Raw genomic sequence first — 19251 nt, 5'->3', positions numbered from 1 at the left:
TGTGTCTCACCTGTTACAAAATGCTGCATTTTGACATTGTATTCTCCACACCTATATTGTTATCACCGAAAATTAATCGCTTGTGAGAAGGGTATGTAAACGCCCATTCCGACGCAAAATATGCATATATTTAAATATGTTCAAGACGGGGATCCACCTTGTACTTACGTAATATTGGAAGACGAATAAATATGAATTAACTTTGTGGACAATGTCCATCCTGAAGTAAACCTGCAACGTGTTATGTCCCATCCCTAGTCAGGAAAGTGCAGCATTTTGTAACATGACGTTCTAACGCCGACGATGTATTTGCTGTCATTGCCACGTGACTTACTAATTTGCATATTAAAAATCTTTAATATAACATATTCAATCTTCGGTAGTATATACAGTTCGTTTAATTTTGCTCAAGAAATACTGAAAGATTTATAAGATCCGCAGGAAATGGTCAGGTCTGTGTGTCTGCTTGCTTTTTAACGTGTCTGATTTATGGGCCAAAATTAGTGCCAACTGTTTAAAGCTTTATATCAAAAATATTTAATCACACTCAGTATGTATATTGTGGAAAACCAATCCCTCTATACTATTAATTCTTAAACATATTTTTCTTACTCGCATATTTTTAAACATCCTACGAAAATGATCAAGTAGTTGTTTTTTAAGCAATTCGTAAAAAAAAAAACACTCCTTTGAATTGAATATTGAATTCGACGAAATTTCATAATATTATTCACTTACCCAAATTAACTTAGATTACTATATTGTAAAGTAAAACGGACTGAAAACCCCATAGATAGTAAACGTTTCCCTTTATCCAGTTTTTTCTTGGTTTTTGAAATGCGTAAAGTAGGAAATGACATTTTTATATGTCCCAAAATTAACAATAGATGTCTTCTATCACTGAAAGTTTTAAACACCCAGTACGTCAAAAAAAAAAAAAAAAGAGTATAATAGGTTTTTATAATTTCCGGTAGGAGGATTAATACCGTGTTGCTCCGATAATAAAGTGGCGTTTCTTTATTAATAATTAGGCTGTAACATTCATATCGCCTTATAATCGTTTGAACACAGGTCTTTTTCTCCTACTTTAGCTTGTCGTATTCTCACTGTCCAAGTAGCATTCGACTACACGAGTGCGCCAGATGTTCGCTTAAGGTCACTGTTAATTTTTTGAACTAATTTACTCGTTTATAGTATTCGGATCTAAAAAAAGAAAAAGAAAACGCTAAATTTCTTCTTTCCTATAATTTTCTAAAAAGGGAATCGCCTTATTTTTGCGATCGTCTATAATCGGTATTAATTTCTAACGAGAACAAGCTACGCAAGTAAAGCAAAAGTAAAAATCCACCTGCCACTTACGTTTCTACTCATAAATCAGCATTAATTGTTTCTTCAGGTACTTCCCTCGTTGTTAACGATATTTTTGGAAGTGACGTAGCTAGGAGAGGGGCAAGGGGTACATCTGTCTCCGGGCCCAGCATCGGGGGTGGGAGGCGCCAAATTGGTGTTACATAATTAGGAATTGTGGCTTAATTTTGTCACGAGGGGACGCAAAAACTGACTTTGTCCCCGGGCGTTGAAAACCCTAGCTACGCCTCCGATTTTTGGAAGTAATGTTAATATGAGTAATTTAGCAAGAATTTTTGAGGAAAATCAAATATTCTATATATACTCTTCAGAAAAAGAAACGCAAAAGGCAAAATTTGAGACATATTGTTAACAAGTTTATTCCGGGTAGTTCTGTATGACATGTGTGAAACTTTGCACATTCACTGCTGAACATCCAAAGTCTGCGAAGGCGAAGTCCACGCTCACTAGTTGAAGTTTAACGTCAATAACGAGTATGCCCCCCCGTGAGCATCAATAACTGCTTGGTATCTCCTGCCCATGAAAGCGATGAGATGACGAATCACATCCTGTGGAATAGCTGTCCACTCAGCCTGCAAAGCTGCTACAAGCTAAGGTAGAGTCTGCGGTTGAGGTTGTCGCCGTCTGTCGGTCCAACTCGTCCCAAAGATGTTTGATGGGGTTTAAATCTGGTGATCTGGAGCGCCAGGGAAGAACGTTGATGTTGTGGTGTCTCAAGAAGACAGTGGTGAGTCGGGCTGTATGAGAACGGGCGTTGTCATGTTGAAAAACGTCGTTGACGTTCACCATGATGGGTTGCACATGGGGCCTAAGAATCTCGTCGACGGTTGCGTATGGTCTGATCGGAAATCCTACACAGCCCTGGTATGGGTGAGGCAGTAGACGTCGCAGTAGTGGTCCTATCCCGAAGGTGACATAACCGGATGTAGTGATCTTGTGCGGGCGTGGTCTGCCAGATCGTGGACGGTCACAAGTTGATCCATGTTGTTGGTGACGATTCCATAGCCTTGTGATGGTGCTTGGGTGGACATTCACAGCTCTGGCAACATCTGATCGAGATTCGCCTGCTTCCAAGCGACCAATGGCGTTGTTGCGTTGTGCTTCAGTCAGTCTTGGCGTAACTGTATTGCGTGTCGGTGGCTTAACACTGAGCTATGGAAACCGAGAACCCGTCACTTTTATAGGGATTTTGCACGTGTTGCACTTGCAGAACATGTAGATCTCTCAAACAAATTTATTGGACACTAATGCGTTTTGGCGAAAAATCCGATGTTTTCCCCTGTTTACAAAGTGCACAACTTTTATTGTCATTTTCGTTTGACAATCAGTGCCTTAACACGTGTAACATCACATACTCTGAGCTCGTAACGTTATTACATATATTTCTCTTTAAAATAACAAAAATATCCCTTTTGCGTTTCTTTGTTTGAAGAGTATATATAGAATATGATATACATTCCCCAAGGTAGTAATGACGAGCTTTTCGTTTTTACACTTATATTTGTATTTATTTATTCGCCTTCAAAAGATCAAGATCAATGACCCATCTTCTCAAAAAAAAAAAAAAAAGTGAATTTTTTACTGATGTTTCACCGTCAGCCATAAGTTGACCAATCTTCGAGCGTCATTTCATGTTGTAGAAGCCTTCACAGCCCATTATTGTAAAATAACTAAATACCCAATATTTTATTTATTTTATCTAGGAATTTAATACAGAAACGCGAATCTTAGCATAATTTTCAAAATTAAGTAAATGAAATACAAAAATGTAAAGAATGTGTTTTCATCACAAGTTAAACGCAACTATATTTTATGAACGAATCTTACGCGACAGCGCAGAATGCCAAAGAGGTCACACAAGATGAACATTTTACCTTAACAAAACCGTGAACGGTAGTGGTTACCGTTTTTCTACAACTTGTAGAAAAACAGGGCTATCTGCGCTGGCCGTCTCTAATTTAGCAGTATAAGACTAGAAGGAAGGCAGCTAGTCATCACCACCCACCGCCAACTTTTGGGCTACTCTTTTACCAATGAATAGTGGGATTGACCGTCACATTATAACGCCCCCACGGCTGAAAGGGCGAACATGTTTGGTGCGAGCGGGATTCGACCCCGCGACCCTCGGATTACGAGTCGAACGCCTTAACACACTTGGCCATGCCGGGCCCTAGTGCTGATCTAAAGTACTCGCTGTACAGAATTAGTTTGGATTTATTACGTATTGAAGTTCTACTTTATATTTTAAACTTGTGGAGAAAGGAGTGCGAAAAAAAATGATTTGCACTGGAACAAGAAGTCTCGTTTGATATGTTTAAACATTTATATTTTGCACTGAAAAATACAATCAACGTATTGACTGACGAACATATACTCAAATGTAACTACAAAGGTCATCTTTTATAAATCATTTACTGTTATATCACTCAAATGACGAATCTGCAGGATATTCCATTTTTCATGTATTCAACCATACTTAAGATGTTAAGTTGTATTTTTAACTTAGATAATAATTTGGCCTATACAGGAATCTAACAAACATCAACCAGAAATATAGACGTTCACTATTACATAAATACTTCAAATTTTTTACATTAATGACAATACTATATCTTTAATAATTTCTTTCGAATCCCTAATCGGAACATCTATTTAAAAGAGTAATGGAGGTCTGTAATCGTTAAGAATGGCCCGAGTAAGATAGGGGACAATTTTTTCACCATACCAGGAAACAATACAACTTTAATCAGCGTTAACGTTTTTAATTGTTTAGCAGATGGTTTAAAGATGAATAAAACCAGAAAAATGAAGCATCTTCAGGAATTTTTTGTCTCAAAATTATGAACACGAAAAGGTTAAAAAATAAAACCGTCTAATCTATCTTCAACTCGAGATGTCACTATTCTCCTTACCCCAGTAACACTGGCCTCAAAGTGAATCAACATGCAAACTTATGTCACAAATAATTAGAAAAGGTAAATTGTCTTTCTAAACATGTAGTTAGGTTTTAGTCATTTGTAATTAAATTCTAGTTAATGTGACTTTTTATCAATTTACAAGATTAGTATCCAAACATAATATTCTTACAGTCTCCATTCTGCGGAACATCAGGTCGTGCTTAGATTTGTAGAAATGTTTGATTTTACCATTTTTCTTTTCTTGCATTTGTATTTCATAGTTATAATAATATTGAATTTGAGTGAACTAACTACGTTAAAGCTTAGAAGTTTTCCACTTAAATTAATTTAGTATAACATTAATGTTTTTTAGGGTGAAAAATATGTTTCAAAAATTTCATGTAAAACTACACAGGTTATCTGTGAATAACCGTCTCTAATTTTGAAATGATAGATTATTTGAAAGACAACTAGTTATAAACTTTAAAGTATTCACTGTCAACTCTTGCGTTATTCTTGTATGATAGAAGTGGAATTTCCTTCATTCTAATAGTAGTACAATTACAGGTTGCGAGACTTGATCCCTATGACGGAGAGTCTCAGCATGTCGCTCCTTTCATATTTAAGTTTGTAAAAACGTACAAGATATCCACATCAGAAACGGTACATGTTATCAGATCAACGGTGCCACGATTCGTCATGCACCACACACTCTTTCTGACAATGAGAGAATCTTTACGTTTCGCTTTTGTTGAAAAGACGAGAGATAAAATCATAACCCACATTTACAAATTAAATCAATCTCAAAGACGAGGCGATACCAAATTTGTATGGACATCTGTAACAAGTAAGAATGAGAAACTTTTATTTATTGTCACGTTTCTGAAAAACTTGTGAAAAGCACTTTAGCTCCAACCGATTTCTATAGTGATATCTTTTACTGTGTGCATTGTTGTAACCATTGTAAAAATGCGCTTTGGATCTAAATCCGGAAAAGTAGAGACTCAGACTTTCATATTGTATACGTTTCTCATACTAGTGTAAATTTTCGCAGTGGTTCCAGTTTTTCCTAAAACAATTGTGCTGTTTTGTAAAGTTATATTTTATTTGTTTGTTTGTAGCTAAGCGCAAAGTTACCCGGTAGGTAGCGTTGCAAATCCGCAAACTTACCGCTATACCAGTGGAAAGCTTTTTTTTTTTTTGTAAATATATACATATTGTTCGGCATGGAAACTTCTACTTCGCTTGTTATTTAGCTGTCTTCTATATACCTTTTGATCACATGTGATAAGCTTTCGTTTGTTTGTTTTTAAATTTCGCGCAAAGCTACACGAGGGCTATCTGCACTAGCCATCCCTAATTTAGCAGTGTAAGACTACCCAACGCCAACTCTTATCAACGAATAGTGGGATTAACCATACATAATAACGCCCCAACGGCTGAAAGGACGAGCATGTTTCGTGCGATTGGGATTCGAACCCGCAGCCCTCAGATTACGAGTCGAACATCCTAACCACCTGCCTGTGTCGGTCCCAAGCCTTCTTAATTATCACTGGGACACAAGTAATGAAAAGTGATTGGCCTATTATAGAACAGCACATAACGTCGTACAGTGCGATCATTACTTACTATACAATATTATGACTGTTGTTAAATGTAAAATAATCCCATCTTATTTTTCATGTTTTTTTTTGTTTTGTTTTGGTCAACGTAAAAAACCACTTCAGGACAATATAATATTTTCAATCTACAGATTTATACAACATTAGTGTACCATAAAAATTTGGCATTTTTTGTCACATAATAAAATAATCTCATAAAAGTGTTTCCAATATATATGGGAGGTAAAATTCGGATTACCCTTAAAAATATTTCACATTTGTTTTTAAATAAATTAATAACTGACCAGGTGATAAAACAATAATGATAAAAACTTAAACTTACCTAGTTTGTTTTGGAGTGCATACAACTGTTTTGTCATCTGAATAAAAATATGAATATAATTTCCACCATATTTTCCCCAAATTTAAGCCCTTATTTTTTCTTATAAAATCATATGACTCAATATTCTCTGGGGTGGGGGCTGGCTCAACGAACTCCTCATACCTCATCAGTGTCCACCACTGTCACATGACTCAATATTCTCTGGGGTGGGGACTGGCTCAACGAACTCCTCACCTCATCTGTGTCCACCACTGTCACATGACTCAATATTCTCTGGGGTGGGGGCTGGCTCAACGAACTCCTCATACCTCATCAGTGTCCACCACTGTCACATGACTCAATATTCTCTGGGGTGGGGACTGGCTCAACGAACTCCTCATACCTCATCAGTGTCCACCACTGTACAAGTCTGCTACACAAATGCAAAAATATACCCACAGAAACTGATGTCTGGCCTCACTTTTTACCTCTTGAGCAACATCTTTAAAGAGAATCAACGACCATAGATGACAAGACATTTCAAGGTGAAAACTATTCAATACAATCTTAATTGCTCAAACACACAAACCGAACATTGGTCAAATTTTTGTTTTATCATTTCTCTGTTAATTGTTAGTTATCTATGTAAAATGTTGGTTATTATGAAGGAAAGTAATTGGTCCAGTGTCGTAGTAATCACTGGATCTGATTGCACACAAACCCATACAACCAGTTTGCATGATGATTCTTGCTTACCAATATATAATACATAGTGCTTGTTTAATTTTTAGCTGCATGCAACTTGCCTCCAAGGATCTGTACACTTCTTATTCGTCCATCATAATACTCAGCATGCCAAAAATTTTGTACCTGGCTATTCCATTGATTTGGTCATTTCTCTTTCCACACAAACCAGTCGAAAAACAAGTTACATAACAGCCCTACTTGGCAGGTGTTTTTAAAAACCTACAACCTCAGCAATTGTGGAGAAAGGCCCAAGATTTGGGACAATCTAAAATCAAGGTGCCAAAATAAGTTTAGAACCAATTAATTACTATTCCCATCACTGTCAAACTGTCTGGATCTGGTATTTATACATTACACATGGTTATATGACACAGATGTCTACAAAATTGTACACTTTATAAAACTTGTAAGGCTATTCAGATATGGCCTGAATCAATATTTCCAGGAGGGCTAAAAATACGAAAAATATTTCCACATTTAGAATCCGCTAGCCCAACACTTAAGATAATATAAACAAGGTTTCAAAACCTATCATAATGAGAAAGGTAGGTCATATCAGGTTTTACCATTTTCATACAGACAGACCACAACATAGACCAAAAACGTCTGTCTTGAGCTTCAATGTACAGAGACTGATGCTTTTCTTCACCCTTCAGTCACCCAGAATATTAATCACAATACATTTCACCACAGTACGTACAATTATGAACTAAAATTTTATTTAGAAAAAACAACTAATTCATTGGAAGCATTTATGACAGAAATTACTTTATAATAAAAGGTGTAATATATGATTGTAACAGTGAATTTCAGTTGTATAATTTCGTTATACATTCACCTGTATTACCAGGATAAGATATTCTTTTAATGTTTGATATAAAACAATACAATTCAACTGTACAATTTCTTGACATGCTAAACTTGCCATACTAAGACAGGACAATCATTTACAAAACAATCTAACAAAATAAATATATTATGCGTAGTCATCTACCAGTTCTCAACAGCCATTGTATAATGATGCATACAACATTAATCCACAGTTATAATAAAAAATAACAATATACCATATCATTCCTTTTAGTTTTAGCAAGAACAAAAGCATCATATCTAATAACAGAATAATTACTGAACAATCCACATTTTAATAGTAATTATATGAAATTTGATACAATTTCACGAGAAATTCTATAAATGTTTTTAAGGAAAGAACTGTGCACTTCAGGAGATGCAAACTGTTTTTACAAAAGTTTACTGACTGAAGATAAAAAATAATTTACTTAAATACAGACATTCATGGACTCGTTCCTGCTGTGACACTAAACATTTATTTAAAACATACACACGTATTATGAAGAAAATCTGATGTTTGACAACAGGCTTATCAATGGTATTACATATTATGAAAATCACAGAAATTCTTTGGAAAAGCAAAACATGGAAATAGCTTTTCAGCTTGTGTGATGCAAGGACAAGAGAACAAAACAAGGCTTGAAGGAAAACATAACAACTGTGTATAGAATATACATATTATACATTGGGTAACAAAACTCATCCTAGAATGGGTTTGTTACAAGCAGAAATTTAACATGATTAATATTTCAGCCACAAAGCTTAACAGTTTTGAAAGTTACATGTTTTAAACACATTCAAATGTGAGAATTGTTAATGTCTGTGTACAAACAAAAATAGTAAGATCTAAGTTTTTAACATGTTTAAAGTAACTTGTTTTCTATATCAATAAGTATGTAAACTTAGCTGATTATGAGTAAACTCATTGATTACAGTCAGTGATTACATAATGTAATTTAAAATTTACACTTTAAATGTTGTTTTTCTGTTTTCACCAATAATACTATAGCAATTGGTGGAAGCACATAACACACATAAACACATTTATTTTAAAAAAACCTAAACATTAAACCTCAAATTTATTGTTATTATCTTTTAATAACAGCAAGCTACCTAGTGAATACAAAAATAAAAAGCAACCCGGTAATGAGTATAGCTAATTAAAAATATTTTTCTTATGTTCTTTCTTATGCTGATTATAATACATCATTTCATCAGATGAGTACAGTTTGTTAAATTTCATTAACTAAACTCTTTTAGTTAAACTTTAAAATAGAATCTTCTCTTGTGAATCAGAAAGTTCAAGAGCTTTTGCACACCAAAGAATGTACATTCCTTATTCTGTTTCAAAACTTATTTTGATTATAACTATTCAATAGTAAGACAAATGTGTATTAAACAATGAAAATAAACCTTAAAAATTTTTTTTTCCAAAAATAAGTTTATGAAATGGTGCTTCTGATGTGTTTTATAGTAAAGCCTTACTTTAATATTAATAGCTTGGACATATTTTCTATTAATAGACTAATTATAAACATGTAACATTTAATTACTAAGACAAACACCTGTTACTGTATTCAAATATGAACAGATAAGACTTAACATTCTAAAGATGCTAATGATCTTTACTCAGATTATTCAGATAGATCAAATAACACATACAGTGAAGGCATCAAAACTTGAAAGTATGATATTGGATGTTTATCACATCTCTTAATAAAAAATTGTTTGCACCATTTTTGTCATATCATACTAATGTTTCTAGTACCTATAAAAACTAAAGCTTTGGAATTTGTCCATTCTTTTATTTTTGAGATTGAGATCCAGACCTAATGATTAGCTTATGATGTAGAGCAAAATTAAACTTGGCTTTCAAAACTGAAAAACTTCAGTTAGTTTAATTACCAAGCTCACGAAGATCACTGAGAAAACCTTCAGGTGTGAGTATGTGGTCAGATCCTGAAATAGAAATTGAAAAAACATACATTAAGTACAAATGAAGATAGCAGGAAAAGCATGACACAGATCTGTAATACCAAACATTTTACTGAACAATAAAACATTTTCATTTATATTTTAACAACTTTAAAACACTGAAAATAAAGATAAAAATTCATACAGTACATAGTAATTATGTAATATAACAAATGTATTCTACAGATTATTAGTTTCTCTTCCAAATGATAAAATGATGTAAAATGATAAATTTTACATAATTTCTGCCTGGTGTTTTTGAACATTCCAGAGAATATTTAACTTATGTAACCAACTATACAGATGTTAACAGTTTTGCACTTAAATTCATTTAGTGTATTAATAATAAATTTCTGGGGATAAAACAGTGAACTAACAAACTACTGAGAAGGTATGTAGTAAATGGCACCCAAATCCTACTCTGATCCAATTGTGGGATTTGACTATCACTTACTCTTCAAAGCACTCCCACTTCTAAAACACAAAATAAATTTTATGGCAGTGCAACATGAAATACACTAGTGGTTGGCAATCTGAGACTCATAAGCCACATGTGGCTTTTAAGAGTTTTGTGCAGCTTTTAGGCTTTACTTTTGCCATGAAGAAAATTTGAGAATCTTTCAGGCACAATGTTTGTTAAAAATTTGATCTCAACATTTCAACTAGAGGAATCGAACCTCTGATTTTAGCATCATAAATCCAAAAACTTACTACCTTCCCACCAAGGAACCTTTTCTAGTTTTGACCATTAGGGAATATTGCAACTCTTGAAATGTTTTGGTCTTAGACAAAAGCAGCAAAATTGCTCTTCTTTTAATAGTTACCAACCATTGAACTAATCTCTCAGATTCATAGTCTGGCAAACTTACTACAGGACATGCATGGCCTACCAAAGACAAATTTTCAAGTTTAAAGTGAATCCATCACCCTCATTCATCTAAATTCTTTTGCATATTTTACTTTTATCTGAAGCCTATAAATTCATTTTTAAATAGCGTGCATTACCTTACATGTTTATGCAAAACATTAGTCCATGTATTATGTACTTACTTTTGCATGTTCCAGTTCAAAAACTACGAGTTTCACTAGAATCACTAAATTATTACTGTTTCCATTTTTTTACATTAATGTGTAAAATATATGCCATACAATGTACTAATTATTTTACTCAGTCTTACTTCATAACCACAAAACGTATATAAACAATGCCAATAACTATTTTCTTAGAGAAGAAAAATATTGGTATACTTACATTTCGTTCTATATACAACAAAAACATTTATTTCTACCAAGGTTTTTGACTCAACTAAAGCTCTTTTGAAAGCAATACTTGGAAAAAGTTTAGAACAAGTTTTAGAAATAAAAACAATCAAAATAAAACATACGCACATGCACAGATTTATGTATTAAAAATTTATTTTCAGTACCATGATTTCAACTATCAGTTAAGCCTGAAGACAGATCCTGTCTGTGGCAGTCACCTTAAGAATTTTCATGTACTCAGAAACTTGTAAAAAAAATAATAATAAAAGAACACCAACTAATACAGAAAACCTGTGTGCTTAATTTTGTTATTGTTCAAATATATCATTCTAACATTTACTAGGTATTACTTCAACTAAATCATCATAGGGATATTCATTACAGCTACATGCATTTGATACTTGAATTCATGGAAAAACTCGTGCCTTAAAAACGTTTACACATTAATCTCAGATCTTACCAATGATAACCTCCCAATTCTTCATTTGTTTAGTGACTTCATATGCACAGCGAATTTCAGAATATGTAATTCCTCCAATCACATAAACAATTAAACGAGGGACATTCTTGACATTTGGCGTATTTTTATCTTTGTGCCAATGGCCATACCGAACGCTATAATGAAGAACATTCATAAATACATTAAATAGCTAATGTTTGAAACAAATGTTAAATTTGAAAAAAAAAAGTTAAGAAAACTGTGAATAATTTTAAATATAATTATATTTCCAGGAATATTTTAAGAATCTCATAAATATAAGCAAACACATTTTTGTTCTGCAAAATACTCAAGTTCTAATTATGCCAAAATGTGAATGTATAAACACAAACACATACTTGTAATTTACCTAAAAGGTTACAATGAGAAGTTAAGTTTTACATTAAGTATTCAATACGCATCATATTTTCCAGGAAAAAACTAACACTTGTCTCTTACCATTTCCAATATTTAAATGTTAAGAAATGTTCTTCAGTATCACAAATACATTTTATCCAACTAACATTGGCATTACTGAAGATTTCCAAACATGCAAACAATAATTTATCATATGGCATATGTGCTTCAATAAGAGACATTTTTAATATAATTTGCAATGAATGTTTACACATCCCTAATGAGATTATTCATTCTTACTTTTCAACATTTATTTAACTACAAGAGCTAAAACTGATTACCAAATTGCTTAACATAAGAATATATTTTTATAACATGAACCTACTATTAAAAACATTATGTGGATAATTATACCCTACTATTGCTGTCTTCTCTTTGACCTTTTATATATAAGCTTACTACATTATTATATCCATGACAGTAATTACACTGAGTTTTGATAATGTAAGCATACCTTTACAAAATGTTACATGTTACTGGTAAACATTACAAGGCTTTAGTGCACAATTAATATTAACTAAAAGAAATTAAATGTTTAGTCTTCATAACATTATACATTTATATATATTTTTATTTATTGACTTTTCAGTAATAACCAGCTAACATCACAGAAGTTACAATGACATGGCAAATGTGCACTCATGTTACTGTTTCTAACAATATAAAACTCACCTTTAAAAAAAGTGACTTATCTTGGCTGTGTTTTAGCAGATCAGTATTTTGTAAAATACAGTCACATTTCAGTTATAATATAAATGTATTTACATTATTACTATTTACAGATTAGTTTTTAAACTTATTTTTCTTAAAACACAATAGTAAATAAAGAAGTAAAGCAATTATCTCTTCTAGTTACAACATTCGTACTCGGTTGTTGCGCGTCGTATGTTGCTAAACCACAAAAAATTTTGCACGTGGAAAATGTAAAATGAAATAATTTCTTTAAAATTTAATACATACATTTCATTAACAAAAAAAAATCATATATTACTATATTTATTCCACAGAGCCATTATAATTTATCAAGTTTTGTAACTAAGCTATATTTCATTTTAAAAAATTAAAGTTTGAACAAGCTAAAGATACAACTTACCAGTATGAAGGTTTGTCACAAAAGAAAGATTTGACACTGTTATATCTAAATATGGCCAATAAAACCACTTGGAGGATATTCTAAGCCTCTAATTAGTTATCCATATCATACATATAGAAGTGTATACAAGGAACCAGTGAAGCCACTGTTTAATTCAGTGGTGAGCAATACCTCAGCAAAGAGAAAAGAGAGGAGGTTCTTATTTTATATTCTAGGTTTTCAGTATTGATAATTTGAGTTTCTATTTGTAAAAAAAATTATAGACTTTGTATTTTATTTATACTCCATTATCTAAAAGCTAATTCAAGCAAGCTTAGTGAAAATTACATAAATGTGCAATGGGGTGAGGGCACTTACATGTATGGAATATAAATTCTTCCACTTAGTTTTGCAAAAAAAAAGTACCCTAACAAAGTGATGAGAACTAGGGAAGAAAAGGATTTCGACAAAACAGAGGATCCGTAAATACAAAAGTATGTCTTGAAATACACACACAATACGCTCGTACTTCAAGAACGTGTACGTAAGCTCAAGAACATTCCAGTGATGTTTGATTACACACCAACTTTAAAATATCAAACATCAAGAGTTGGTGGGTGATAAGAAGACTTCCATTTGGAATCCATCTGCTTCCAGAAGATAAAAATTATATGTATAACTTTCAAGAACATTCTGTTGAAACTACATACAGGAGTTGATTATAGAAGGTATGCAACTTCAGCATTTGATAAAATAACAAACAGAAATCAATTAAAAATAGTTTTACTGTATTATTAGAAACTCATAACTATTGAAATCCCTGAAAATGTATATTACATATTTACTGCTAATACAAAGCAATTATAGAATTTCAAATTTCAATCACTTCCTAAATTCCAAACCAATACTTAATTTTCAAGTATGACTTCTGATGTACCACATGGTTGAAGTAAAGTTGAACCTATCCAGCTCAAACCTCAACAGGACTCAATAATTCAAAAAGTTATTAGTTTACCTAATTGTAGTCCTCATTGCCTCAGATAGTACTGATCTGCCAATTTCAATTTGTGGTGTCTAGATTATGAGTGAAAAGTTTCACGTCATTGATGAATTTAATACAGACTTTTTAATGGTCAAATATGTTTGTCCAAAATTCTTTATTGAGTTACTGAATAAAAAGAGTATGCTATCAGAACATCTTCCACTCATAAAGGCAGCAACAAAAGTACTGAATAAAGTTCATATTATTTACATTAACATTTTGTAACCCTCTTCATTACCTTGTAGGAGTCGGACGTCCATATGCTGATGGTGCCACCCGACCAGCAAGGAAGGGAAAGTGCTTACTATCCAATTTATCATCAATAGCATCCTGTAGGAAGCACCAAGTTATGAACAAATGTAAATGATATTAAGCTCTATTAATGTTTCTAGTAAAGAATAATTTGTCTTTTAAAAAGCTACTAGTCATGCCTTTAGCTAATCTGACTATTAAAAAATTCTTCTAAAAAATGTTTAAAAAGAAATTAAACCATATTCATGACCTAATGTATTGTTTTCTTTCATAATTTATATCCCAAAGGTTATTAAGATAAACTGTAAAAACACATCTTGATACTATATTTAAAAAATAGAGGAAATTACCTATTCATCACTTTAATATGCTTAACAGCAGGATAATAAAGACTCACTTCCATATTATCCTTGATGGTAAGGAAATGTAGACATATCTATACCACAGGAAAACAAAGACACACTCATATGAAATCCTTACCAGGAGGAAAATACAAACAAATATAAAACACTCTTAGGAAAAGCAAAGACATACCTCCATGATATCCTTAAGAACAGGAGTCCAACGTGACATTTGATAAGTCTGTTCTGTTATACGTTCCTTCCTCGGAACTTGATACATTCGTTTTCTGCTTCCCTGTGAAGAGATAGCTACGAACTTGGTAAGTATTATCATATATTTCTATATTTTTTTAATTTCTTTAGTGTTTCTTTAGGTACAACTGACATTGCTTGAGCTAAACAAATAATGGAAAAAAAAAGTTGAAATTTATGGAAACTAATTTAGGTGTCTTAGATAATCTTGAATTATTTTTATTTATGAAGGAACTAGTGCAAGAGGCTTGAAGGACTTTCAAAAATGCAAATGCTGGAAATTTTCTTGAAAATTAATCAAAAAAAAAATATTATCCTCTCAGATATACCACTCAACAGTGTGTGAACTGTGTGCATTTTGCAATCTGCATATCTACAAAGAATTTCTAATAATTTTTATGTAAACCTATTACTTGTTCTTACAACTGTTTGCCAAAATTTTTTCAATCACATTATTTTCTTTTAACACCAGTAATGTTGTAGCAAAGAATTTTAGTGTAAAGTCACTAGACTAAACTGTAATATCACTCACATCGGTTACAATATTGATACTAAGGTTTGCCATGTTGGTGATGATACACTTCTCTGCAGCTGGAATCTGGGCATGCTGGACCAGCTTGGCAAGGTTTTCTTCTGATATTCCTGAAAATTAAAACCTTTATTCTTTTGTAACTCTAAAATACTTTATTGACAGAAGTTCATATGCAAGATGAATAGGCAAAAATGTACCTTTAAAGCCAAGGGCACATGGCTACTGTAGAGGTTTAACAACACACATTAGATATATTTTATAAGGAGTTATAAATACTGGCTAATAACATAAGCTTAGTGTCAGGAATTCAAATTAGAATATTCTACAAGCACTACAATACTACACAATAAATAGCATTACTGTTGAAGTAAAATTCACAACCAAAACAGCAACAATGCTAAAAGGCATGTATGTTATCATTTATGGCATCATTACGAGATTCAACTTCAGGTGTAGTGTTTCTGGTAAACTTCAAAGTAGGTGCACACAGTATATTTAAATAGGTGCAGTTATGATAAGTTTTCTCATTAGATATCACTCAATTCAATATTTTCAGATGATCACTTCTTTGAACTTACATACAAAAACAATAAAAATTAGTTGGAAATTATAGAGAAAAACAGTACAAAAGCAAGAAAATTAGAAATTATTTAACCCCTGATTATTATTTCCTATAATTTAGAGAAATAAATAATTCAACAAAAAAATTTAAAAAATTATTATTTTTTTAACATTTAAAAGATAAATTCTGTGGAAACTATAGAAGAAAGTTTGCATCAACTGAGATGTACACTTCTTTGAGTTCAGCTAAGGCTGTTTCCAAGTTAAACTATATTATAATAAGGATCAAAACTTATTAATAAACTTGAAGAATCTTTACACTCATTTCTTCAAATATATAAAACTCACGATAATGATCAATTTATAAAATTTCAGGCAATGTTGATAAATATACCCAAAATATAATTCCAATATCATAATTATATCATCATAGGTTGATAACCTCAGTTCAATGAACTGTTCCTATTTATTAATTATAATTATGCACCGTAATGGTTTAAAATTAAAATGGTAGTTGATGTGCAAAAATAAATGAAGGAATACAAACCATTTTTAGAAAGTATGTACAACAATATGATTCGAATCTTGTCTAGTGTAGTGACATTAGCATCCAAGAGAATGGGCACAATGTTTCTCATGGGGTCTTTAATTCTTTCACCTTCCGCATCAGTACCCATGGCCAAATCCTAATTTCAAAATAAGACATGTGTGGAAAAAACAAACAAACCCCTCCCAGTCTAATGTAAAGTGAAAACCTTTAAAAATATTACATGTAACATTGTAAAAGCAATTACTTACAAAAACAAATACAGTCAAACATCGATATAAGGCGCTAGTTGGGGTCCAAAAAATTCGACCGCGTTGTATCTGATTGCGCCTTATACCGATATAAGCGGCGGCCTCTGTAGAAACCCCAAAAAATTTGGGGCCTAAGACCCCATCGCGTCCAACTGATTATCGCGCTTTATCGATGCGTTTTATATAGATGTTTACCTGTACTTTACACAGAAAAAAAATATTAGTTACAAAAAAACAACAAAACAGAACTAAATTTAACAATAAACTGACTCTTTAAAAGTTTATTTAATATAAAAAGAAAGATTACCTGTTTCTGTTTTGTAAATACTAACAGGTGAATAGCAATATCATTATTAATACCACAAAAAAAGTAATTTTAATGGTAAACAACCAAATTTACACTCACAATGTTTTTCTCAGTATAAGTGGTTTACATATTTTCATTGTTAAAGATTACAATTGGTATATAATGCAAACCTCCTTTAAAATTCTACTTTTTTTATATGAATCTTTCTTATTGCATTTTGAAAAATAAAGTACAGTGGAACCCCTCTAAAGCAGCCACCTTCAGGACTGAGACAAACTGGCCTGATTAGAGAGAGAAACACTTTAATATGGGGGTAAATGGAGGACAAAAAGGAACCGTGATTGAATGACTGCTTTCAAGGGGTGGCTGCTTAGAGGGGTTCCACTGTATTGAAATGTTACTATTTATTCAATTTTGTTTGTTGGATGAAATATGTGTTGTATGCTGTATTATCATTATTGCATATTACCGTACAAAGTATTCATGAATACATTCCTATGTATTTGTATTCAAATACTTAGCATTTTTCCCATATTAATTTTTATACTTCATATTAATATAAATATGAAGTATTTGGATGATCCCCAACATTTGCCCCATCTGTGCACATAGTAAGTCAACTGTATAGTTGACCTATTCAACAAATTACAATCACATATATTTTAATTATCACAAGGTTGAGATGAAATTTCACAAAATACTAATACCTAAATTCCCTTATTATATTACTTTTTTTGTTTGTAACAGAGTTCCTTCAACAGCCTGATAAACCAATCAGTACATTCGAAAGTTTAAGTACACTTTAGGATAAAAATGGAACATCACTTTAACTTGCATAATATTTCCCAGTTTCTTATTTGTAGTAGAAGTATTAATTCTACAGAAAACGTTTTTTTTTTCTTAAGGTAGCAAGTGAAAAAATTTCAAAAATAGGATAATTTGCTTCAAGAAAGAACCATGTACCTGTAATGCATCATAATAGTGGTTAAGAAGGCACTTTATAATAACTCATAAAACAAATGGTAATTCCAACAAGTTATAGAAAGTTGTAAAATAATTAAAATACTCTAAAGGAAGTACTTTTTGTATGTACTATAAATAATTTATTTTAATCTAACTAAATGAGAGATTTACCTGCTCAACCTTACACAGTTTATCTATATAGCCCTGGTAACACTTCATACAATCTTCAGCCAGATGAAGATGAGTGGCATATTTGCTGAGTTCTTTCTGGTACTGAGGCATTTTCTTGATCATGGTGGAGAGGTCCTTAATGCTTGTCTTATCACTGGATGATGTCATCCTCTTACTCTCAATAAATTTCTTCAATTCCTTGGTCACATTTCTGAAGAAATAATAGTGGAAAATTTATACGTTGAAATTTAGAAATCAACAAACAATTCCATGTCTTGTATAAGGATTTTTAAAAAACTGATTTTTAATATTAAATAAGAAACCAATTTATCCATAAAATGCTTTAATGTTTGGGTAAACACATCTTCTAAATGCATGTACCAACAACAGTGCAAGGAATTTGTTTGAAAAACTATATTTTGGGGGTTAGAAATAAGAAAAAAACACAAACATAGCTCAAATTAGTGATTTTTTCTAAATTTCTGCAAATTACTTTATTGTTATTTGACTTAATACTTAATTATCCTAATTAAAATTCAATCAAAGTCAAATGTGGTCAACTTTATTTGATATTTGAATGTGTGTATGGGGGGCTTATCTGGTCAAATGTGTAAACACAAAAGTTGAATCCTTTTACAAATTTACACAAATCAGGAGTACAAAATCAAGCATTAATGTGCAAAAAACATTACATATGGAATGTATGTAAAATTAAGGATGATCTGACAAGAATTTTAAAATATCCAACTACCATGAAATTGGTCAAGGCCTCAATGAAACCAAATAAGGTGCACAGGGTAACTAAGATACTAAGCAAAAACAAAAACAAAACACAAATTAGCAAGAGTATTTCAAATTCGATCTCTACCTTCAATAGGTTAACTTGCTTTACCTGTTTAACTACAGAGTACAAGACAAAAGGCAATGAAAGCACTGTATTTAATGCCACCATTTCTAATAGCTAGTAATAATAATAACACTCGTCTGGAGCATAATGTGATAGGGTTTGAAAGGAATCCATGTCAAAGTTTTTTTTTCTGA

At 32.1% G+C, this 19251-nt stretch overlaps 1 protein-coding gene across 4 annotated transcripts in view; it reads right to left on the bottom strand.

Moving 5' to 3' along the window:
• LOC143252147 (protein ROP-like) overlaps positions 1 to 19251 on the bottom strand; it is a 45083-nt gene that overhangs the window by 4338 nt on the left and 21494 nt on the right. Inside the window, exons 9-17 of one of the 4 annotated variants that reach the window (XR_013028857.1) lie at positions 18211 to 18421; positions 16519 to 16657; positions 15411 to 15520; positions 14820 to 14921; positions 14272 to 14363; positions 11485 to 11639; positions 9693 to 9746; positions 6444 to 6690; positions 6002 to 6371 (exon numbers count right to left, since the gene is read on the bottom strand). Coding sequence is in view for 1 of the 4 variants with exons in the window: in XM_076503842.1 (XP_076359957.1) it covers positions 6596 to 6690; positions 9693 to 9746; positions 11485 to 11639; positions 14272 to 14363; positions 14820 to 14921; positions 15411 to 15520; positions 16519 to 16657; positions 18211 to 18421 (958 nt within the window). In the remaining 3 variants the exon portion in view is untranslated. Of the gene's footprint in view, positions 1 to 6001; positions 6691 to 7632; positions 9747 to 11484; positions 11640 to 14271; positions 14364 to 14819; positions 14922 to 15410; positions 15521 to 16518; positions 16658 to 18210; positions 18422 to 19251 lie in introns of those variants that run through there. The other 3 variants (XR_013028858.1, XM_076503842.1, XR_013028859.1) reach the window with 3 other exon arrangements.

The sequence above is a fragment of the Tachypleus tridentatus genome, chromosome 6 (genome assembly GCF_004210375.1).
Source record: "Tachypleus tridentatus isolate NWPU-2018 chromosome 6, ASM421037v1, whole genome shotgun sequence".
Taxonomy (NCBI): Eukaryota; Metazoa; Arthropoda; class Merostomata; order Xiphosura; family Limulidae; genus Tachypleus; species Tachypleus tridentatus.
Note: the sequence above shows the minus strand (reverse complement) of the source record. Positions and strands in the feature narration are given on the sequence as shown.